We start from the raw sequence: 24,408 nt of genomic DNA, 5'->3' as shown, positions 1-24,408 counted from the left end.
AGCAGAGCAGTGAGTAAACACAGATGTGCCATTGACAGGGTTTGAAATGTGAGTCAGCCTGTAATATCATTGCTGCTCAGCAAGCGTGTTGATTTTGGGTGTGTGGCTGGAGCATGTGGCTACTCCTGCTCCGGGGGGGGCTTTGTTTGTTGGAAAGCAGCACATATGAAGGCATTAACACACTCCCACACTGCTCGGTGTTGTCACAACAAGACTCCACTTTCCACCCTGACACCTGCCCCTGCACTCACTGACACTGCTCCTGAGACTATTGCTGGGTTTCACGTGACGTCACATCCGCCTCATTAGTTATTCAAAACTTTAGCTGGTGGTCTGCCAAAGCTCAGTTGACGAAGCGTTTGTACGGAGAAGGTGTATTGCTCGCATGAAAAATGCCTTTACGCTTGCGTTGTTTTAGGTTGATCAAACCGTGAAACTGGTCATTTCTTCAGGGTTCCCCGTGAACTAATAAAAAAGGGTGAACGAACACAGGATTTCACAAAAAGACATCGAGAAAGGCGGCTTTTGAACCTCTCACTGAAATCGAAGGGAGCCGAGTCGAAGCATGCTCGAGTTTGCAGTGATCACTTGGTGAAAGGTTTGTATTTCCCTCTCAGCTCTGTCCTTAGCGTTTTCCAAGTACTTTTCTTGCTATGCGTCGTTATTTTACGGAACTTTTTTTAAGTCGCGAAGCGCTAAAGTCCCCAGCTGTTTCTTTGTTTACTCCTCACAAATCCATATGCATGAAGGTCGCGACAAAATTCTTACCCAGCCGTACAGTTACAATGCGCCGTGATCACTTCTCCGTCTTGTTTAACTAAGATCCAGGTCTTTAAAGGGGTTTCTGATGATCTTTGTGAATGATTTACCTGAGAGATAAGAGCCAACACAAGTGAGAATCAAGCCAACTGTTTGTTTACACTTCAACTTGCAGCGCTTCGTTGTAAAGGTGTGAACGAAAAGCTTAAAAAAAAATAAATACTTGCACGGGCAAAAACAATACAGGATTCATTCGGCAGCGACTTGATCCCGAGGTCCTTTACCCAGCCACATACAAAACAGTTGTAAGCCTCCATACTCTTCCACGCTTTCATCTGTTTTGCGGTGTAGAAGGACGTCTGCAACACCAGATAGTTTGAGATGTCGGGGAACTCGACTGAAGGGTAGTTTTCGAGATCGTATGACAAATCCTTCTTTCCCAGACTGTAGGGGTCGATTCCATTGCACATAGCAATCTTCTAGATGTATCTAAAGCGAGCAGTGGCTTCTAGATTACAAGCGTACTCTGATAAGTTATCGCTAGTTGTTTGCACTACGGCAGCCGTTTAGACCACCAGCTATTTCACTTCCGGTAAAAAAAAAAAAAAGAATTTCCGCTAAGGAAAGTCATGTGACTGAAACCCAGCAATAAGATTTTGTTTAAAGTTGTGCACTAAACTAAAGGGTTTAATATAACGGGATTGTATAATCATATGTGATATCATGCAGGCCAGATGTCTTATGAGCAGACGTTCCTGGTTCTCCTTTTGTAACAGAATCCTGAGGATGGCTACAGTCGCCTGAAGCGCTGGATCATGATTGGTGATCATCACCAGCTTCCTCCTGTCATTAAGAATATGGCCTTCCAGAAATACTCCAACATGGAGCAGTCTCTGTTCACACGCTTTGTGCGATTAGGAGTACCCACAGTGGACTTGGACGCTCAGGGCCGAGCTCGTGCCAGGTCTGTCTTTTTTTTTTACCATCGCAAAGACCATGTGTTCCAGTCCCTCCCTCCTGATATCACTTTTAGTACATTTGTATGTATTTGTCATCATTTGTGTTGTCTCTTAATGTTCACGAAGCCCTTTTGTTTGTGTGTTGCAGTCTGTGTAATCTGTATAACTGGCGCTATAAGCAGCTCGGAAATCTGCCTCATGTTCAGAGTCAGCCAGAGTTTCAGGCCCCCAACCCAGGGTTCACCTACGACTTCCAGCTCATCAACGTGGAGGATTTCAATGGAGTCGGCGAGTCTGAACCCAATCCTTACTTCTACCAGGTCAGTGGTGGCTTCTGTGTCATCCAGACACCAATTTTGATTAACATATGGAGTGTTTTCCCCAGAAAAAAATTAAAGCCCTAAATTCTGGCATGATAATACACAGACAGTTGAGTGCCAATGGTGTGAAAGCAAGTGCCAAAGGCGTGAAGCGAAACTAGGGGGGTCCGGGGGCATGGTCCCCCGGAAAATTTTTTGAAAATAGATGCTCTCAGGTAGTCTGGTTAACACCAGACCATATCACAAGTGAAATATGGTCTGGAATCCGCCTATTGAATTTCTCGTAGGGGAGGTGTGGTTTACGATTGTCAACGGCCGTTTGTTGGACGTTGCGAATGTCTATCATTTGGCGTATACGTAGCCCATGGCCAATCATGGCAGTTGTACCCGGTGACGTAGTTAGAGCGACGAAGAGAAGGAAAGAGAAAGAGAAGGCAAAACCAAAATAGACTGTAACGCCAAACGCTGTTCTTTTTTTAAAACAAACTTTCGCTCTAAACTATTCAGAACAGTGTCTAAAGCTTGATCGAAAGTTTGGTTCGTATCGCTCGCCGCCATGTTAAATGTGATCCGTAAACAGTCCCAAATAAACTACAAGCTTCCGTTTGTCGAGTAGTACGCGTCACCGTCTTTCCACCCCTCCCCACTCTCTGATTGGCTCCCTAACTCAGGCGAGCCCTTAGACCATAGTTTCCATGCTGTCTTTTCAGATCGGAACGATTGTGCAAAGCAGCATGGGATTTCCCAGGCTAGCTCTCAGGTGCATTTTCAGAGTCTCTGAGAGGTTTTAGATACATGATTATAGGATAGATTTTACCAGTGTTTCACTGATATCTGACCTAAATAGTATTAATGGAAACACATTTGAAATTTCACCTTAAAGTTCAACATGCAAGTTAAACTGTTTTGTTATAGATTACTGAGGTCTATGATAGATTGAAAATCTACGGGGATCCCTTAATTATCTCTGATCAAGTAGTGTTGTAACAAAAATGTGCATGAAAATATGACCAGTGGTTTGCTCCGTCTTATGCAATCCAATGAAGAGAATCGATCATCATGACCTCCTGTTGATCACAAAGGGATCTGAACCCAAGACCTGCCACCTTAAAATAAGTTGCTGTATTACTATAACTGTAATGATTTAGAATGTTTCTGATGCAATTACCGTAATATATGTATAACTAAGATGCACTGAAAAGAAAAGTAAGGCAACTGCATATTATAAAGTTTAAATTTTGGCACTTTATTAAATGGACTAGATTAAGATTAAAACATATATTTAAAGGAAAAGAAAACTTAATTTCTACGGTTTAAGTTTGCAGAAAGATTCTGTACTTATAAACACATTTCATGAAGGGAATTTGTTTATAAGTGTCAAATGTAGCATAATTGCAAATAATAACGATAAGCATATTTGGCAGTGTGATGTCACTGTGAGCCTTTAACAAAAGAATAATCTGGAGCCGCCTTTTGTTAAATGGATCCCAGTGACATCACACTGCTAAAAATGCTTATGATGATTATTTGAAATCATGCTGTATTTGACACATTTGGACAACTTCACTTCGTGAGAGTGTTTATAAGTACATAATCTTTCTGCAAACCCAAACTAATGAATTAAGTTTTCTACTCCTTTAAAGCAGATTAATTCTCTTTGGCTTTTGCTCGGCCCAATGTTGGGCGACCCTGTCATAGTCCATCTCGCTGTCATCCATGCTGATGTGGATTAATTTGTCCAGCGAGTCTTCTCCTCGCTTATTAAAATCAGTCGGCTTTGTCCGTCTGGTGGGGGACAACATCGTCGGCCGATGAGATCGCTTATAATGAATCGGAAACATCTGGCGTTTTCTTTCGATGTTTTTATTGGGCGGTTTGAACACGTGATCTTGACACAGCCAACGGATTAGTTTGTTTACATCATACCACGCGGGTAGGGATGGGAATTGATAAGATTTTTACGATTCCGATTCCATTTTCGATTCTGCTTAACGATTCGGTTCTTTATCGATTCTCTTATCGATTCTCATTTGAAAAAAGAGGAGAACAAACAGGTCGATTAGCATCAACTTTGTTTAGTTTAGGAGTAACACAGATTCACCAGTCCGAAGCGTGTCGAAAACGTGACATTCATTTAAAAGTATCGCATGCTGTGTGGGCAAATGTTTTTGCATATTACTCGTGTTCCCTCCCGACGATGTAATATCTACTTTGCAATGGCTGCAGGTCGCCCAGTTGTCATCTTTCCTTGAAAAATGCAGCCAAACTTTTGAGCGTTTAAACCGCTTGGTTGCCATGTTTACTGCTTACTGCATGTCGCTACGCACGTTGCGTAACTTGCGTAATATACATGACGTTAGTCGTGCCCACTGGAATCGATAAGGGAATCGCTAGCAAATCTGGCAAACGATTCCATGGAATTGAAACACTGGGAATTTGATTCCAATTCCTACACGCGGGCATATTACTTTGACAGAATCAACACAAACATTGGGAAAAAAAGACCGCTTGTTTAACACAAATATCAATCAATATGTAAATGCACCTGTTATTTGCTCTCCTATGTATCTCATTACTTGTGGGTAGGAAATTTAACGTATCGGTATAAATCTAAGCGTATCGGCAGGCAGAGCAAGCGTATCGGGCCCGATACGCTAAAACGCTTTGGGGAAAACCATGATATGATGTCTGTGGAACAATTGTACATATATATTTATTATAGGATTATGTTTAATTATGATTAATTAATACCCAGTTAACTCTGAAAGCTGCTATGGCTAAGAGTTTAATTGCTCCCATGAGAAACTGTCTTCTCCCCCACCCCAAAAATAAAAAATATCGCACCTACACATTGAAACAGCTATAAAATTGGGGAGGGTTCACTTGAGGCACAATAAAGAAGTTACTGTTTGCACAATCAGTCCCTGCGGCAGCTGAACAAACGTCCATCAGGCCTCCATGGAGCTTGAGCCATAGCAGCATTCTGCCAACGAGCCAGCCGCTATTCTAATGTACATTAGTTACACCTCATTAGTCAAAGTACTTTTACACTAATGCTCCATTTCATTCACCCTCAATGGCTCTAGATTCAGCACGTCGGATGCAGTATGAGACTCGTACACTTGTGAATGTCCCATTTTAAACAAGGCTTATGACTCCACTTAGCCATCACTAATGTGAAATATTGATTCATTTATTTATTTATTTATTCATTCTGTCACCAGCTAATTGGTGAAACTGCTTAGTTACAGGGTTATTAAAGGTTAATGTTATTAAAGGATATGGGACATGGATTTTTTTCTGGGTATAATTATATATAAAGGGCATAAGAAATGCCATCTAAATCACTGCAGGGCGTCAAAAATGTGAAAATCATCACATTATTCAACTTTTTTATACATCAGCGTAAAACAAGGATTCGTTAATTAGCTAGGCGGTCACGTGACCCGTGACGTCACAAAAACTTTCCAAGGAGCCAGCGCTTGGGAATCTAATGTAAACAGGTTACCGAAATGGACACCATCGACAGTGACATTCCCGATGTTTCACAGAGATGTGAAGTTAGACCCTATCAATTCGAACCGATAGCTGGAAATTCACATGAACATGGATCTTGTCTTTACTCTGACGGGTCAGATGATTCTGAGAGTGAGAGTTCATTCAATCCCCATGAAACTGAAAGCGGTCGGCTCGATAACACTTCCTGGTAAGTTAAAAACAATTCTGCTCAAAGGCTAATGATCTGTTGAAAGAAGTATTATTTTTGTATCATACATTGAAAGTTCATCATAGATCTAGCTAAAGTCCGTTGCAAGCTAGTTTTTTTTTTTTTTGCTGATATTTTTCGAGATTGATTGAGATACAATGCTTCCAGAGTCCGAGATGAAAACATTCAAAATGGCGAAACGAGTCAGAATTATGATAATCAATAATTGATACACCCAAAATTATAATACTAATCCTTACCTCGGCTTTCAGTCGCTTAGCGAATGCACCTCGGCATTTTTCCGCATGAGGCCCATGGTAAAACCACACTTCCAGGAGGGGCTGCCGTCTGCCTCCCAAGCCGGCCGAGAGCGCTCCTCATCGGGCACGGCCAGGCGGGCGAATGCCCTGGTCCGTCCGCCCTGTCTAAAAAATAATGGTACAACTCCGAGTGAAGGTATCAATGCGCTGTCGAAGCGCGCAGAAGGTGTTAGTACGCCGGTCATTATAGTGCGGACTTTCCATAGCATAGAAAATCGCCACGTTTCAATTTGTGTAACTGAACTTTGTTTCATGTCACTGGTCATATAAACCTATGTAAACAGGAAAAACGTGGAAGAGTTTGGTTGCATCTAACTACAGCCCCAAAAAATACCATTGGCCATGCTGAGCCTAGCTACATTGCTAACAGGAGTGATAGCACGTCTGACTGACTGGGAGGTCGCAATACACCATGATGTTCAGTGTACGTTAAACACTCTAAAAACGAAACAATTTTCTTGTCATTCAAGACACAAAAACTATTTTGTCGCATTCGTCGTCATCACGATTCACACTTCTCCATATTCATCTACCCGCTTGTGCTGTACCCGAAAGTTTTTGTGACGTATGATCACGTGACAGCAGCTCTTCCGGTTGTAAAATATGCATATCGGAGCTCGAGCAGAAATGCCATATAATCATCACGAATATAACGATTTTGCTGAATTTAATAGATAATTTTGTATTTGTTGATGCAATTATTTCATATTTTTAATGGAAAGAAACTGATATAGCGTGCATTTATGTTTCATGTCCCATATCCTTTAAGGTTGGGGCTATTATTCAGAGTGAGTGTGTAGCCAGTGTGTATATGGTTTGTGGATCAGAGCTTGTTTGTTTGTTTGCCATCACTCTGCTTCTTGTCCACTGAATGCTTTTGTGCATAGATGATGCCACAGCTTGAACTTTCATTGTAAGATTCTCTCTTCGTGTCGTGTCGTTCCTCCACCTGCACTCACACCAAGCCTTTGGATTGAAGCTGGGCTGTTGCCATGGTTACTTGGGCCTATTCAGTTGCAGCACATGAGATCACATTTGTATAAAAACACGAGTGGTTTTGTCTGAGTGTTCTGTCCTGTGGCTCTTTGTAAATATGGGCTTGTGCATGCTCTGGAGGTGAATAAGCACTGGGAAACAACAGTGCTTGCGTACAGAGACAAAGTGTAATTGCATAGATGGAGATATTTGATCTCGACTCCAGCACTCACTGCAAATTTTGTTGTCAGGTAGAAAAGTGGGCATGTAATTTAGTGGTTCACATGAAACCCTGTCTAACCTTTGCATACAGAAACACGGTGTAGGACTTGAAACAATTAATGAAAGATGGTATTTCTGTATTTTCACTTGTCATCAAGTGGGTCAAAGAGTGTCTGTATAAGCTATAGACAGTTTTCACTGACGTCACGGCATTCCGGGGAACGCCCCCCAGCCGCCATCTTGCAGGGCAAACAAAACGGACCATCGCCAATACCGGCTACGTTATCTCGGACGAATTTATTAAGTTATATAGTCAGTTTTCTAAAATAAAGATCAATGTCGGCAAAATCAAGCAAACGGAAGTATATGGATACGTTGGACGACATCTCACGACAACGGTATGCAGCCAAACTGGCCTTGATTGGGGGAATTGACCCCTACAAAGTGGACAAAGATGCATTTTCCAGTGACTATGCAGGGCTGCCATCCATATCGTACCCTGATATTGTGAACTATTTCGTGAATACTAAAAGCGCCTACACACTTGACGACCTCAAAGCATACAAGTTGCTGGAGTCATACAATTATTTTGTCTGTGGCTGGGTCCGTGAAGTTCACCAAAAACAAGTGAGAGCCATCTCCTAATTACAGCCAAGGTATGTACACATTGGAGTTTTAGAGCTCTCAACACTGCATATAAATGTGTGTGTGTGTATCATATCGAGTTGATTTAAGACAAATTTTACATCCATTAGTGGTATTACAGTACCATGTCAGTATAAACTTTGTAATATAATTAACTGGTATGTAGGCTTGTTACACAATTGATTGTTTATTTAAACAACTTACCACTTATAAAATGATCGGAGCAGACTTTGCTGTGTTTGGAAGACTGATAATCCTTGCGGTTGATTCTTGCAAGCCATAGATTTCTCCTTTGTATGCGGAGTTTCTTTGTTTGCTCGCCTTCGTGCTCCCATACAGTGGGAATTCCATAAAAGCTCCGCTTGACGTCATCATCTGACCTATTACGACAGCCGTGAATACAACAGGTGTGCACCATTGCTAGCTTTAAATAGTAATAATGTAACTATAAATGTAAATAATATATAAATAAATGTAACTTGTGCGTTACAATGTGTGCTCAGTGACCCGTACGGTAAGCTTGCCCTACAAGATGGCCGCCACCAGGGAATCCCCAACTCTGTGACGTCATGTGAAAACTATCTATAGATGACTTGCAGCCACGTGATCAAAACGTGCTGCGTCACGAGCGTCCGCCATGATGGTGGATATACAAAGCAACTAGGGATACCAGCTGCTGAACGCGTGTCTGTAAACAACGCTGAATTTTCTCAGTATTACCACAATTTGATACAAAGAGAAGATAGATATGTGTGGTTTTGACCCATATTATTTTAAAAAAAATCAGACTTTTCTGAAGATTAGACGCTTCTACTGACCATCGAGTACCCAGATATCACGTTCTATCTGGTTTGGCTGCCGAAAAATCAAGTCCGACCTTGGACGAAGCATAGCCCATTTTCTGAGTGGGTGCCCAGTGTGGATTGTTTCTATCATATAATTTTGCTGGCGCTCCTAGAAGCAAAACGTGTTAAAATTATAACAACGACCGAGTGAACTACAACAAGAGAACGCTCATTTTATAGCAAAATTCTCGCAACACGAAATAAAATTCTTCCATGATATTATCGAGAGCTTTTGAATCTCGCCTGAGATAAAATGATCGCTGCAAACACGAGCTGTTTTGGTTTTAGCCTCTGTTAGATCAGCCCTGCCGGTGTTGTTCAGCCGTGCTCATCTCCTCTCCGTACTAAGCCTCAGAGTTTCCTCGCCCTCTTTCCGAATCACGGACGGAATTCTAAAAAATCGGAACGTGCCACGGTCACGAGGACTGTTGTGACCACAACCATATACAGCACAAAGATATGGCAGAGCTAAAAGAACACTTAAAGCAGTGGGAAAACAAAGAGAGTTGCACGCGCGTGACTCTTTTGTATGGAATCTCGCTTGACTCTCCATTTGTATCTCCACCAACATGGCCGACATCCGGGTTTCTATTTTGCTTTGATGTCACTTGCAAGTCAAGGATAAGCCACTATCTGTCGCTTTAGGATGGCAAGAGTGTGGGTTACTGTCTACAGTTACAGCGAGTGACAGTGTGTTTTTTGTAATTGGAACACGTTTATAATGGATACATTCACTACGTTCACACTGCAAGGCTTAATGCTCAATTCCGATTTTTTTGTGAAATCCGATTTTTTTGTGAGGTCGTTCACATTAACAAATTTATGCGACTTGTATGTGATCCTCAGTATGAACGAAAAGCGACCTAAAAGTGTTCCGCATGCACATTACAGGATACGACGACGTCACACGCAGTGAGCATGGCCAGTGTTTACGGAAGTAACCTAAAGTTTCCTGTGTATGACAGTAGCCAGCATGGAGTACCTGGCGATGATGCAGTTGTTGTTGCGACGGAGCCAGAACATGCACAATAGCCTGATGTTAAGGAGGAGGTTGAGAAGGAAGAGGGCAAGGGTTTTGGCTCAGGCGTTCTGCGGGGTAGTGACTGCAACCTCCGTTCAAAGGAACATCAAAGCCATGTTGTTGTAACTTTTTTTGAGAGACCCGCCGCCTACTTCAGCGCAGAATAGTGACATTTGTGGCTTGTTGATGACGTGTAAGTCGGATGAATGCGACCTGGCGGTTCAGACTGAAGTCGCAAAAGATCGGGTAGGAATCGGAATTAGGACCACATATCCAAACGGCCTGGGTCGGATTTGAAAAAATCGGATCTGTGTCGTTCATATTGTCAATAAAAGATCGGATACAGGTCACATATGGGCGAAAAGATCGGATTTGAGTCACTTCAGCCTGCAGTGTGAACGTAGTGATTGATACTTGGGACTTGGCATTTTCAGGGCTTTGGAGTTGCAGTGAGGTGGTTACAAGATTCCATAACCTATTTACTTTTCTGTGATTTTAATAGCTGCCTATGGTCCTTTATTGAATATTTTTAATAAAGTATTTCGGCTTTCCAAAAAAAGGATCACAGCTCGTCTTATTCAGATGTTCCGCGTGGTAAGGATTGTTGCATTGTTAGCAGCTGTTCACTATTGAGAGGCCAGATGATCATGATCATCCTGAGGGAGAGCATGAGGGTGAAATTCCCTACCATTGAGACTTATCAGCCTTGTTCGTCACTCTTGGCTTTGTCAATGGGAAATGCACAGTTATATTTCAATGCCTGGTTCAGCAGCAGGTCATTAAGCTATAAAAAGCTCCATCCTTCATTTTCTCACTCACTCACTCACTTGCAGCTCTCTCTCTCTCTCTCTCTCTCTCTCTCACACACACACACACTCTCTCACACACACGATTTCTGCCTGTGCCCACCTGCATAGGCGAATATTTTTGGTGGTTTTTGAGTAACCGTAGTGAATTTCATTAAACATGTAATAAAATCATGATAATAAACCTTTTTGCTTCTGACCTTTTTTAAAAAAAAAAAAGAAGTCATGTGTAACGTGATGTTTCATTCACTTTATCACATGAGTGTTGAGAAATCAATCAGGTCTTATGAATATACAGAGGTCATGTACTCCAGTAAATGCTGCCTCAACTGCCTGTACAGTTTACTGTAGTCTACTGCTTTACAGTACCAGTCAAAAGTTTGGACACCCCTACTCATTTTATAGGTTTTTCTGTATTTTGACTATTTTCTACATTTGTAGAACAATACTGAAGACATCAAAACAATGAAATAACATCTGGAAAATGTATGGAATTATGCAGTAAACAAAAAAGTGAAGAATCTAAAACAGACCTGGGCATTTTTCCGGCCCTTTGGTTCATTCTGACCGGCCCGCGTAAGGTTAATTAGAAATTACAAAATAAACGTATTTTCTAATTTTACCCCATGCATGGACTGAATGTGCATTGCTTTTATTTTGAAGTTGTGTTCAACAAAAACGCAATGCACGCGACATGAACATGACATGAAATCCCACGAAACGTAATCCCGCGATAACTACTTCCGTAATTTGTCCAGACCAACCACAAACTTGTACGTCATCCTTCAAACGGTCCAGCCAATCACATAGTGTGACGTCACCAGCAGGCGCCGGAGCCCGAGCCGGTCTGTAGATCTGATACCTACACCGAATCGACTGATGATCATCTGTCAGCTGTGCTTCGCATCTCCACCTCAGACATTCAACCTGACTCTGATGCACTCGTTAAAGACCAACAGAGACTAGATTTCTCTCACTGAACAAATAAAAAACACCAAATGAGGTGATTAGACTACAAATGTGGGCATCATTATTATAATATGATGTATCTTGTTTGATATTTGGAGTAGAAAGACAATATTGTGATGTCTTTATTGTGTTTTGGGGTGAATGTGACTGAAAAAAAGGTACAAACGTTCACATTTTGTTAACCATTGTTTTGGGAAATTTTATTGAATAAATGACATTTTTTGTAAGGCAAGCTCGTTTTTTCCATACTCTTACCAGTCTTAGCAGCTTGTAAAAACAATGATATTTATTGCTTTATATAAAGAAATACAATTAATATTATGCAGAATTTAGTTCAGCCTTATGGTCCGGCCCGCCACAAAATTTTCTGTTTCTCATGTGGCCCTATGGAAAAAATAATTGCCCACCCCTGATCTAAAATATGAAGCCTGTTTTGTTGAACAAAGTAGCCAGTGTTGACCTTGATGACGCTTTGCACACTATTGGCATTATCTTAACCAGCTTCATGAGGTAGTCACCTGGAATGCTTTTCAATTAACAGGTGCTTTGTCAAGAGTTAATTAGTGGATTCATTTCTTGCCTTCTTAATGCATCTGAGACCATCAAGCAGTAAATAATAAAAATACAGTCAACAGCCCTATTCCACAACTGTAGTAATCCATATTATGTCAAGAACCGCTCAACTAAGTAAAGAGAAACAACATCCATCATTACTTTAAGACAGAGATTCTCAAACTGTGGTACTAGTGGTACGCCAAAGAATCACTTAAATATAAATTTAAAAAAAAAGTGAAATACTATCCATAATATCCGAATGGATCAAAATATCTTATCAACCGATGACAAGAAAATGAAAGGAAATACAAATTAAGTTAATAATTTAAAAAAGTTTTCAAGTGCTTCTGGGTAGGCATACATAGCGTACGTACGCATTCCCGCCAGTTCCGCTGACAGACGGTTATCCGCCATTGGTAGACTAGGCTGTGATGGGAAAAGGTGGAGGTGGCTTTGCTAATTATGACGAGTACGACAAAATTACTGTCGTGGCTTAAATCCACGAATGCGAGCGTGGATCAGGAGAGAGGGAGAACTGAAGAGGACGTGTGAGCCGAGCGCAGATGCTAACGACAGTGGCAAAACCAGCCCCAGAACTGCTAGCGAACGGCAGAAACCAGTAAGGAGGAAGTATGACGAAAAATACATAAAACTGGGATTCATTTGGAGCGGGACAGAGGAGCTGCCCAGGCCGCAGTGTGTTGTATGCAGGGACGTTCTGAGCAATGAGTCCATGAAACCATCGCATCTCAAACGGCATCTTACAACCAAACACACAGCACTAAAGGACAAACCAATGGATTTTTTTTTTTTTTACGAAAACGTGATGAACTGAAGCAGTCCAAGTCCACCATTTTGTCCTATGGTACGCCCGTAGCCAAAGCACAGGAAGCTTCATATCGTGCCAGCCTCCTGATCGCCAGAGCCGGTAAGCTGTACACAATCGGGGAACTGCTGTGTTTGCCATTAGCCAAAGAGATGACACGTATCATGTGTGGAGAGAAAGCTGCCAGAGAGTTAAACTTTTATGTGCAATTAATTTTATTTGATTCATTATTTAAGGACAGTGTTTTATTTTCCTATATTTAAACACAGTGTCGCTGTTCAAAGTACTGTGTGTCATGTTACAGTGGCCAACAATATTAAATATACTTGTTAAATAAAACCTCCGCCTTGTTTTTAATGAATACTCAGACCTACTACGCTACTGTATTTTAATGTTGGTCATTATGGTGGTACTTGGAGAGCCAAGTATTTTCTGAGGTGGTACTTGGTGAAAAAAGTTTGAGAACCACTGCTTTAAGACATGAAGTGTCTTTTAATTAATAAGAAAAACCACTGAATTAGAAGGTGTGTCCAGACTTTTGAATGGTATTGTATGTGTAACATGTACTAATGCTGCTGTTGAGTCAACGTCTAGATGTAGCATCAACAAGAATTTGACATTAAGCTATAAAAATCAGAACAGAAATGTCATCTGTAATTATTGTGCAGGTAAAGATTCTATGTTCACATTATCTGCAACGCCTTCATTTATTTCACGCTACCTGCAGTTCATTGCCCAGAGCTTCATCTAGGTGCTAGATGATCTTTTCAGCACTCCGTCTACCTTTCACTTAAATGCATACGAAGCAAAAACCAAAGGCGTTAAAGAGCCAGCACTGTTATACAACAGCTAAAGGCGTTCTGCTAAGCTCTGTCAAGGGCACACAAGTATCAGGCTTTACAAAGTCGTGATCAACTTCCAGGACTGAATGAACTTGCTGTTTTTGTCTGTCAAATATTTGCGCAAATGAAAATATGGAGTGCCTGAATGAGATTGGGCTTTGATAACACGACAGTCAGGGATGTGCAAAGAGAGTTCTGTTTATATTTGTGGTATATTCAGGTCTGAGCTGAATTATTATGATAAAACCACAATGTAAGCAACCTTGTGTTTGCCACTACCAACATGGAGTGAATGAATGATTAATGGTGATTCTTTGGCTTAATGGTTCTGATTGTTACGTTAATACCTTAATATCTATATCTAAAGCTCTGCAAATTTTTTATGTACTTTGTCACATTTTTCATTGTGTTGTGGGTTTTATTTTTTTCTCTCCCCTGTGTGCAGAATCTTGCTGAAGCAGAATACTCTGTGGCTCTGTACATGTACATGCGGTTGTTGGGTTACCCAGCAGAGCGCATCAGCATCCTCACTACTTACAACGGCCAGAAGCACTTAATCCGAGACGTCATCAACCAGCGGTGTGCCAACAACCCCTTCTTCGGCCAGCCGAACAAAGTAATCACAAACTCACAAATAAGTTTGACTTTCTTGAACACCTATGTACTTTGTATGGATACATACTTCAGATAACTAGAGATGAGCAAAGGAAAAAAATCCTGAACTTTTGAAAGTCAAACTAAGATGGGGGGGGCAACGTCCCCTGAAAAAATTGTAATACATAACACGCAAAACCCTGCATTCTAGTGCATTTTAGTACTTATTTTCACTAAAACAAGTTATAACTTTTAAGCCTTTTTCTTTCATGTACATTAATGATTAACATGTCAAAAATATCAAATTTAATCTCATCTCATTGTCTCTAGCCGCTTTATCCTTCTACAGGGTCGCAGGCAAGCTGGAGCCTATCCCAGCTGACTACGGGCGAAAGGCGGGGTACACCCTGGACAAGTTGCCAGGTCATCACAGGGCTGACACTTATGGCCCTTTTCCACTACCCTTTTTCAGCTCACTTCAGCTCGCTTCAGCTCACTTCAGCCCGACACGGCTCGCGTTTCGACTACCAAAAACCAGCACGACTCAGCTCGCTTCAGCCCTGCTTAGCCCCTAAAACTCGCACCGTTTTGGAGTGGGGCTGAAGCGAGCCAAACCGTGCTGACTGAGGTTGGGGGCATGAGCAGACACTCCCCTGTGCACTGATTGGTGAGGAGGCGTGTCCTCACATGCCCACACACGCCCCGCGAGCGCGCTGGGATCTGTAAACACCGCAAACCCGGAAGGAGAATAATTATGAATTACGAGAATTTCTGAAGCCTTATGCGCCTCGCCTCATCTATACGCTCTTGCCAGTATCTGTTGGCGTTGTCGGTGACAACAAGCCACAGCACCAAGACCAGCAACACTAATGACTCCATGTCCTCCATGTTTATTGTTTACTATCCGGGTCGTGAGACTACCGCTTAAAAGCTCACTGAATCAGTGACATACAGAGCATCGTGGACGAGTTCGCGGAGCGCAAGGCTCGTCGTATGCCCTTCAAATAATGCGCGCAGTAGGCTATTGATGTTTTATTATGAGCCATGTACAGTATGTCGCCGAATGTTTTTTTTTGTTTCTGAGTTACATGTTCGTTTGAAGGACTTAATGTACAAAATAACATAGTTGCACCCCGTAGTGTTGAAATTGGTAAACACAGTGCATTCAGTGAGGTTTGCACCGCCCTCCTTTTATTTCTGACTCTTCCTGTCACCGTTGCAACCTCTGAGCGCTCATTCGTATGCCCTTCAAATAATGTGCGCAGTATAGGCTATTGATGTTTTATTATGAGCCATGTACAGTATCCTAATGTTTTTTGTTTCTGAGTTACATGTTCGTTTGAAGGACTTGATGTACTAAATAACATAGTTGCACCCGGTAGTGTTGAAATTGGTAAACACCGCAGTTGCGGACATTTTGTAGCCTAAAATGATGTTATGATAAGCTTTAATAAAGGGCCCGGTCATTTGCCCCGCCCCCGGCCCGGCTCTGACTTGTTCCGCCACTGTCACTGATGTCACTGTTTGCACTGCTTAACGACATCACGTGACGTCCACCCACTTTCGCTAACTCCACCCAATGTGTCCACCCACTTCCAGCCAGCACGGTTCAGCGCGGTTGTAGTCGAAATGCAACTCCAACAGCCCCGCTCAGCTCGACTCGGCACGGCACGGCTCAGCCGCGTTTGTAGTGGAAAAGCGGCAATAGACACAGACAACCATTCACACTCACATTCACACCTACGGTCAATTTAGAGTCACCAGTTAACCTAACCTGCATGTCTTTGGACTGTGGGGGAAACCGGAGCACCCGGAGGAAACCCACACGGACACGGGGAGAACATGCAAACTCCACACAGAAAGGCCCTCGCCGGCCACGGGGCTCGAACCCGGATCTCCTTGCTGTGAGGCGACAGCGCTAACCATTACACCACCGTGCCGCCCATCAAATTTAATTCCCCTAGTTAATGAGTAATTTTCAGGAGTGCATTTAGAAAACGCGGTGATTTTCCTGCTACACAGTTCATTACTTTGAAAAATATCAGACAGTTGAAGGTAAACTCAGCAAAATCCCAAAACAGTCCTGTTAAAAAGTAAAGGTCTGTTAGAGTTTCTAAAGCTTTCAGGTTTCAGTGTTGGGGACATTGAGCCTCGTTTATCAATCTTTTAGTAGAGCTGTGCGTTTGCATAAGCTAAAGTGAACTAAACATTTCCAATTCAGATTTATGCGAGTTAAAGCCAATTGTTTACAGTAGTTCGTATTGTCTGTAAATTTAAACACGCCAATGAATACCAAATCTCTCATATAAATCAGGGGTGTGTGTGTGTCTCACACACTGACTGGCAGCCTGAGTGCATTATGTAACAAAAAATAATTACCACTGCTAGTTTTAGGTAGCTTAGAAACCGGCTCTTCCATTATTGCTGTTTCTTCCACATTTTCTTGATGTTGTGTTCTAGAAACAGCACTAAAACTTAGCTTCGAAGCCACAAAATGCAACTTTGATGGAAATAATATATAATAAATTGCTTACCTCTCTTCACGTCAAAAGGAGGAAAGTTTTGCTTGTTTTGACATGGCGAATTAATAACACGAGGAAATACTTGTAATTTGCAACTTAAAAGACTGCAGCTACACTGGCAGCTTGACCATGCTTTCTAGTGCGATTGTGTTGCGCTTGCGCAGAACGGTGTCAGTCCTGCGCGCCTTAGCTCGTGCGCGCCTAACGAGCTCCGGCACACGCACCGTTAACAAAGAACGCCTGTCTTTAATCAATGAACTATGTTTGGGCTATTTAAGGACCGCACCCATGCAAGGACGATGTGAAGTATTACGCCACGTCTAGGAATGCGAAAAATCCGAAAAATAAATTTCTCCATTCGGAAAACCGGAGATTTTCAAGAGTTTTGTCAAATATCCAGATTTCCGGGTAAATCCGGAAGACTTTCATCTATAGATAACACAAGGGAACAAAGAAGCAAACTGTCTCTCTTTAACTGTTATACTAATATAGGTTTAAGTCTGTTTCTTCCTGACTGAGTTGCACAGAATTCAGCATTTGTCCAAGTATCTTTTTATCCTCCACCCATACAAAGTTTGGCGGGGGATATAGAAACAGGTTCCGTCCGTCCATCTGGTCACGTTTTCGTTTCCAGGCCATATCTTTTAAAACTACTGAAGATATCTTCATGAAACTTTGTATACATATCAAGCAACATGTGAACTGGTGCCTTTTGCTATTTTGGATTTTTGAAAAAAAGTATTTTTACATTAAAAAAAAAATAGGTTTTGACTTTGCTTCTAAGAGTAATGTTTGTTTCCGGCGCATATATCCAAAACTATTCATGATACGGGTTTGAAACTTGGTATACATGTTAACAAGGTGATATAGATGTGTCCTTTTCATACTGAGAAATTTAAATTTTTCATGTTTCCATGGAAACAATTTCAGACTTAAGGCCTCTGCATGCTCTTGCAACAAGGCTTTCGCAGATAGCTTTTCGCAGACAGTTGTAATTTATCGTTGAGTGGGGAGTATAGGCGTGCGCAATGGTATTCACCGGCACAACGCAAGGGGGCGCGAAGTCGCGAAATCGCTAGGAGTAGTTGGTGGGTGTGGTTAGTGGAGTGTTTATCTTCCGGTTACTGAGCAACAGGTCATTCAACACCGCTGTCCTTATAATGCGCTGTCCTTATAATGACTAGAACTGGAGTCATATAGATGTACATACTTCCTCGATCAACCGCTCTTCGTGCTGCTCCATCTTCGCTCATGTTTTTAAAAATGCCGGTCGTAAAAACAAACCAAACCGGGGAAGTAGGGAAGCAGAAGTGCGTGTACAGTGGATGTAGAGTGGACCAGTCAGAGCCCTCTTGTCTGCGACGCTGTCTGCGAGGCTTCTGCGGTGGTCACAATTTTTGGGAAGTGCGCGCAGAGCGTCTGCAAAGTGGGGGGGGGGGCTACGCAGACACCATCTGCGACGCCGTCTGCGAGGACTGGGTTGTCAGCATAAATTGGCCCTCAGGGCCTCTGCATTCTCTTGCGACAAGGCTTTCGCAGATAGCTTTTCGCAGACAGTTGTAATTTATCGTTGAGCGGGGAGTAATAGGCGTGCGCGATGTTATTCACCGGCACAACGCAAAGGGGCGCGAAGTCGCGAAATCGCTAGGAGTAGTTGGTGGGTGTGGTTAGTGGAGTGTTTATCCTCCGGTTACTTATAATGACTAGAACTGGAGTCGTATAGATGTACGTACTTCCTCGATCAACCGCTCTTCGTGCTGCTCCGTCTTCGCTCGTGTTTTTAAAAATGGCGGTCGTGAAAACAAACCAAACCGGGAAAGTAGGGAAGCGGAAGTGCGTGTACAGCGGATGTAGAGTGGACCAATCAGAGCCCTCTTGTCTGCGACGCTTCTGCGGTGGTCACAATTTTTGGGAGTTGCGCGCAGAGCGTCTGCGAAGGTGGGGGGGGGGGGGGGCTTACGCAGACGCCATCTGCGACGCCATCTGCGAGGACTGCGTTGTCAGCATAAATTGGCCCTTAGGGCCTCTGCATTCTCTTGGACAAGGCTTTCGCAGATAGCTTTTCGCAGACAGTTGTAATTTATCGTTGAGCGGGGAGTAATAGGCGTGCGCGATGTTATTCACCGCCACAACGCAAGGGGGCGCGAAGTCGCGAAATCGCTAGGAGTAGTTGGTGAGTGTGGTTAGTGGAGTGTTTATCCTCCGGTTACTTATAATGACTAGAACTGGAGTTGTATAGATGTACGTACTTCCTCGATCAACCGCTCTTCGTGCTGCTCCATCTTCGCTCGTGTTTTTAAAAATGGCGGTCGTGAAAACAAACCAAACCGGGAAAGTAGGGAAGCGGAAGTGCGTGTACAGCGGATGTAGACTGGACCAATCAGAGCCCTCGTCTGCGACGCTTCTGCGATGGTCACAATTTTTGGGAGGTGCGCGCAGAGCGTCTGCGAAGGTGGGGGGGGGGCTTACGCAGACGCCATCTGCAACGCCATCTGCGAGGACTGCGTTGTCAGCATAAATTGGCCTTTAGGGGTAGGTTTTGTTTCTGGAGCAGAACTTGAAAACTATGAGTGGTATGGTCTTGAAAGTTGGTATATGTATTGATTAAGTAATGTATATGTGCCTTTTGATACTAAGAAATGTGAGAAATTTTAATTTTTAGCTCTCCTGAACCAAAGGTCTGGTGGGTTTATGCCATGGGCTGTTGAGGTCAGTGTAAAGAGGTAGGGTTGGTTTCCTGCAGCAGGACTTGAAAAATGTGACAATATCTTGAAACTTGGTATATAGGGCGGGGGATATAGATGACTCGGTCTACTTGTTAAATTAGGTTAGATGTGTGCGTGTGTGTGACTGACAAAGAGGCAGCGCATGTGGTTCTATCCTAAATCACATTACCACGTGCTCTTAATTACACCGTTACTCAGGAGGAAGTTATCACAGGGTTTATTCATTTAGTTTGAGAATCAAGGAATGGGGATTGCAGAGGTTATACGTATAAGCTCAGTGTCCATGCAGTGCTTTTAAAAATAAATAAATAAATAAAATCAGTTCTGTATTAAACAGGAAGATAGAGCAGTACACAAATGATTTATTCAGGAGATGCAGGTTTATTCATTTAGGTGACGGGGAGAAAAATGGAGCAGTAACAGGAATGTGCTGCACTGTAGAAGGATCACTCAGCCTGCGTCTAGGCCAGAATGCTGCTTATAGTTTCTAAGAATTGCTTAAAAAAACAAATGTCATTTCAGGGGTCTGCTGCAAGCACTCGAATTAGAGACAAGAAGAAAGGGAATAACAAAGCTACATCATTTTGCAAAGCAGATTATTATTAGGGCGGCACGGTGGTGTAGTGGTTAGCGCTGTCGCCTCACAGCAAGAAGGTCCGGGTTCGAGCCCCGTGGCCGGCGAGGGCCTTTCTGTGTGGAGTTTGCATGTTCTCCCCGTGTCCGCGTGGGTTTCCTCCGGGTGCTCCGGTTTCCCCCACAGTCCAAAGACATGCAGGTTAGGTTAACTGGTAACTCTAAATTGACCGTAGGTGTGAATGTGAGTGTGAATGGTTGTCTGTGTCTATGTGTCAGCCCTGTGATGACCTGGCGACTTGTCCAGGGTGTACCCCGCCTTTCGCCCGTAGTCAGCTGGGATAGGCTCCAGCTTGCCTGCGACCCTGTAGAACAGGATAAAGTGGCTAGAGATAATGAGATGAGATTATTATTAGACTCTAGACAGGCTCTAGAGAAGAGAGGAGCACTGAGCACACACTGCATGTAGCTTCAGAGAAAAACACCACCACATTTGCATATACATGCAGGCTCTGAGTGTGGAGAAATATGTATATGGATTTCAGCTGATGACTGCTGGGAAGATTGTTTATTCTGAAATCTTCTGTGCTTTCCCCATGACCACTCAAGCTCTTACTTTAAGAGGCCTTTTGATGAAAAATACCATTAATATGAGTGCAGGCTGAATTAGATTCAGTACTCAGCCAGCAATAAGGTGGGTATGAAGCTTATCCATTCAACAATACTAGTGCATCTCAAAAAATTAGAATATTGTGAATATTTAAATATTTCACTTACATGTAATGAATATAGAATATATGAAAGTTTACCTTTTTTAATTAAATTATGAAAAAAAAGGAACTTTTTCATGGTATTCTAATTTTTTGAGATGCACTAGTAGAAGAGGAGCAGCGACACCTATTCTGGAATAATAACATGCGTTTGCAGGTACTGTTAAATCAGAGTTTGCTAAAACGGGACGGTTAATGATTGTCATTCAAGTTTGCACATCATAAATCTGACAGGCCAAAGCAAACCTTGTCGCTGCTGGAGACCTGCCAATATACATTTCACTGCTGAGAGGCATCACCCACTCCAGTCCCAGGCTGAGGGTGCTAATAAGAGGAAGCAGCCTGTGTTATCAGTGTGTTCTGTTGTCACAGACTCCTTCAGGAGCACCTTCTGATCGAGATGAGGCTCAGTGGTATTGCACTTTGACCCATCATCTCTTAACTTTGAGATTAGTCGTGGATTCCCCAAGCCCTTGAGCTGAATACAGTCCAGTGTTGGAGAACTCACTGAAGGCGAATAATAAAATGGCGTGCCATGCTGCACCAGCTGGAGAAAAGCAGGGCAAAGCATTTTGGACATAACCACATGGCATATCTAGTCCATCATGTTTCTGAAGGCTGGTCCTCAGGGGGAGGGCATGGCTGCCTGAGCCAAGCTCTGTGGTTGATGGTTCAGAAAAGCAGGGCATCTGAGACGGCGTTTGGAGAAGGAACTACAGAGTGCTGAAATGGCCTGTCTGAATCTACAGATCTCACGGCTTCCTGCTATTGTAAAGTGGCACGTTGTTGCTCGCGGTGCTGCACCTGTTCTGTATAGCAACAGAGAGCTGTAAATAGATGGCTCTCCTTTTTTTTTTTTTTCTCCCCCACCCTCCTGTTCCTCCCCTTTGTCTACGAAAAAGGCCCAGGAGTAGATTTCCTCAGTGGACTGGATGTCTAGAAATAGTACAAGGCTGAGATTTATTTAAAGGTGCTGTCCATTTGTCAGGGAGCACTTTAGCGGGGTCTCGTTTTCCTGTTTATCATGCCCTGATCAGACAGAAGCAGCCGACACTACTGTGCTCTGATAGCCTGCAATGATTTTATCAGCCTGCAGCAGCTTCCCTCTCTTCGTGTGTGTAAAATAGTCTGTGCAGTATAACAACTTTGCAGCATTACTCTACAGAGTTGAGAATTGTGTTAAACGTGCTTCTTTTTGTAGTTTTATTAAAAGATTTGTTTTACGGCGGCACGGTGGTGTAGTGGTTAGCGCTGTCGCCTCACAGCAAGAAGGTCCGGGTTCGAGCCCCGTGGCCGGCGAGGGCCTTTCTGTGCGGAGTTTGCATGTTCTCCCCGTGTCCGCGTGGGTTTCCTCCGGGTGCTCCGGTTTCCCCCACAGTCCAAAGACATGCAGGTTAGGTTAACTGGTGACTCTAAATTGAGCGTAGGTGTGAATGTGAGTGTGAATGGTTGTCTGTGTCTATGTGTCAGCCCTGTGATGACCTGGCGACTTGTCCAGGGTGTACCCCGCCTTTCGCCCGTAGTCAGCTGGGATAGGCTCCAGCTTGCCTGCGACCCTGTAGAACAGGATAAAGTGGCTAGAGATAATGAGATGAGATTTGTTTTACCTGCCTGCTTTCTTCAATCCGTTTCCTTAATCTCCCTAAGTACAGTATGTTTTCATGGTCGCATTGAATAGCTGATCATGAAAACTCAGGTGCACATGGACTGTAGATAAATAACCATCTAAAGTTCTTGCCTGCCTCATTCTGTCTGTGTCTTCTAGCTGCAAGCCTCAGCCATTAAAAAAAAAAATTCTGTTTAGCAACTAAAAAAAAAAACCCAGATAAGCAGGAACAGCACAGCCTGCATGTAATAAATAAATAAACTGGGATGTTCTTTTGTAGGTAACAACAGTGGACAGGTTTCAGGGTCAGCAGAATGACTACATCATCCTCTCGCTGGTGCGCACCAAAGCTGTAGGACATTTGAGGTAAGCATTTTGGCTTTGCGCACACTTGCTGAGTTTTATTGCGATCATGTGACCCTCCTCACATCCCCCACATGCACCTTACACTTGTTACCCCATGCAGAGTCTGAAGTGTTATGGGAGAGGGCTGATATGAGCACAGTGACTTTGGGGATCATGGACTGAATGTTTGCAAGGCTTTATGATCAAAGCCCTGGCTTTTAAATGCCTCTTATTAAAAGTGTGTTCATTAGTGTGTGTGTGTGCCTGCACATGTGTGTGTGTCTGTGTGAGACACACAAAAGCTTTTTGATTTACTTCCAGCTTTGTAATACTCGTAGCTCCTATTTTAATGTGTTGCATATTTAATAAAAATTTGAAGTCAGCCACGGGGTGGTTTTTTTTGTTTGTTTTTGTTTGTTTTTTTCCCAGTGGAAGAATTATTGCTGGGTTTTGGGTGGGGTGTTTACTGTGAGCATTGAGACGGGCACAGCACAGCATGCTGAACCTGCAGTCTGGAAATGGAGTTTTAGCCTTATGAATAAGTTATGGCTTTGTATCTGTGCTCTGCTTGCTTAATGTCCTTAAAAGCACTAGAAGACTATAATCGTCTTCAGAAACATGCCGAGCTGAAATCAAACCATTTTACTGTCCGTCCTCTCAGGACGGCTTTTCCTCTGATGCTTTTTGGCCTAATTCAGTCCATCTTTTGGGTTTTCACTTAAAGTCTGAGGTGTAGTGCATTCTTTTCTTTTTAGTTTGGACTGATGGACCTGCAGCCACACTGCAGAGCAAAATTAAAGGGGGGGGGGGGTATTTGGGTGGGTCTTTCTTTCTTCTCTTCTTTCTTTTCTTTGTCTGTCTTTCTTCTCTTCTTTTTCTTTTCTTCTTTCTTTTCTTTGTCTTTCTTTCTTCTCTTATTTCCTTTGTCTTTCTTTCTTCTCTTCTTTCTTTCTTTCTTTCTTTCTTTCTTTCTTTCTTTCTTCTCTTCTTTCTTTTCTTTCTGTCTTTCTTTCCTTTCTTTCTTCTCTTCTTTCTTTCTTTCTTCTCTTCTTTCCTTCTTTCTTCTCTTCTTTCTTTTCTTTCTTTCTTCTCTTCTTTCTTTCTTTCTTTCTTTCTTTCTTTCCTTCTTTCTTTCCTTCTTTCTTCTTTTCTTTCTTTTCTTTCTCTCATCTCGTTCATTCATCTCATTATCTCTAGCCGCTTTATCCTGTTCTACAGGGTCGCAGGCAAGCTGGAGCCTATCCCAGCTGGCTACGGGCGAAAGGCGGGGTACACCCTGGACAAGTCGCCAGGTCATCACAGGGCTGACACATAGACACAGACAACCATTCACACTCACATTCACACCTACGGTCAATTTAGAGTCACCAGTTAACCTAACCTGCATGTCTTTGGACTGTGGGGGAAACCGGAGCACCCGGAGGAAACCCACGCGGACACGGGGAGAACATGCAAACTCCACACAGAAAGGCCCTCGCCGGCCACGGGGCTCGAACCCGGAC

The 24,408-nt window shown here is 42.9% G+C and overlaps 1 protein-coding gene across 4 annotated transcripts in view; it reads left to right on the top strand.

The window, feature by feature from the left end:
- Positions 1 to 24,408, top strand: part of aqr (aquarius intron-binding spliceosomal factor) — a 151,428-nt gene that overhangs the window by 114,941 nt on the left and 12,079 nt on the right. For all 4 annotated transcript variants that reach the window (XM_060934600.1, XM_060934598.1, XM_060934596.1 and 1 more), the window contains 4 exons: positions 1,536 to 1,723; positions 1,867 to 2,038; positions 14,216 to 14,386; positions 22,842 to 22,927. In XM_060934600.1, the coding sequence (XP_060790583.1) occupies positions 1,536 to 1,723; positions 1,867 to 2,038; positions 14,216 to 14,386; positions 22,842 to 22,927 (617 nt within the window). The remainder of the gene's footprint in view (positions 1 to 1,535; positions 1,724 to 1,866; positions 2,039 to 14,215; positions 14,387 to 22,841; positions 22,928 to 24,408) is intronic.

This window comes from Neoarius graeffei, chromosome 11, assembly GCF_027579695.1.
Source record: "Neoarius graeffei isolate fNeoGra1 chromosome 11, fNeoGra1.pri, whole genome shotgun sequence".
Classification (NCBI taxonomy): Eukaryota; Metazoa; Chordata; class Actinopteri; order Siluriformes; family Ariidae; genus Neoarius; species Neoarius graeffei.
The sequence above is the reverse complement of the archived record's forward strand: the minus strand, read 5'-3'. Positions and strand labels throughout refer to the sequence as shown.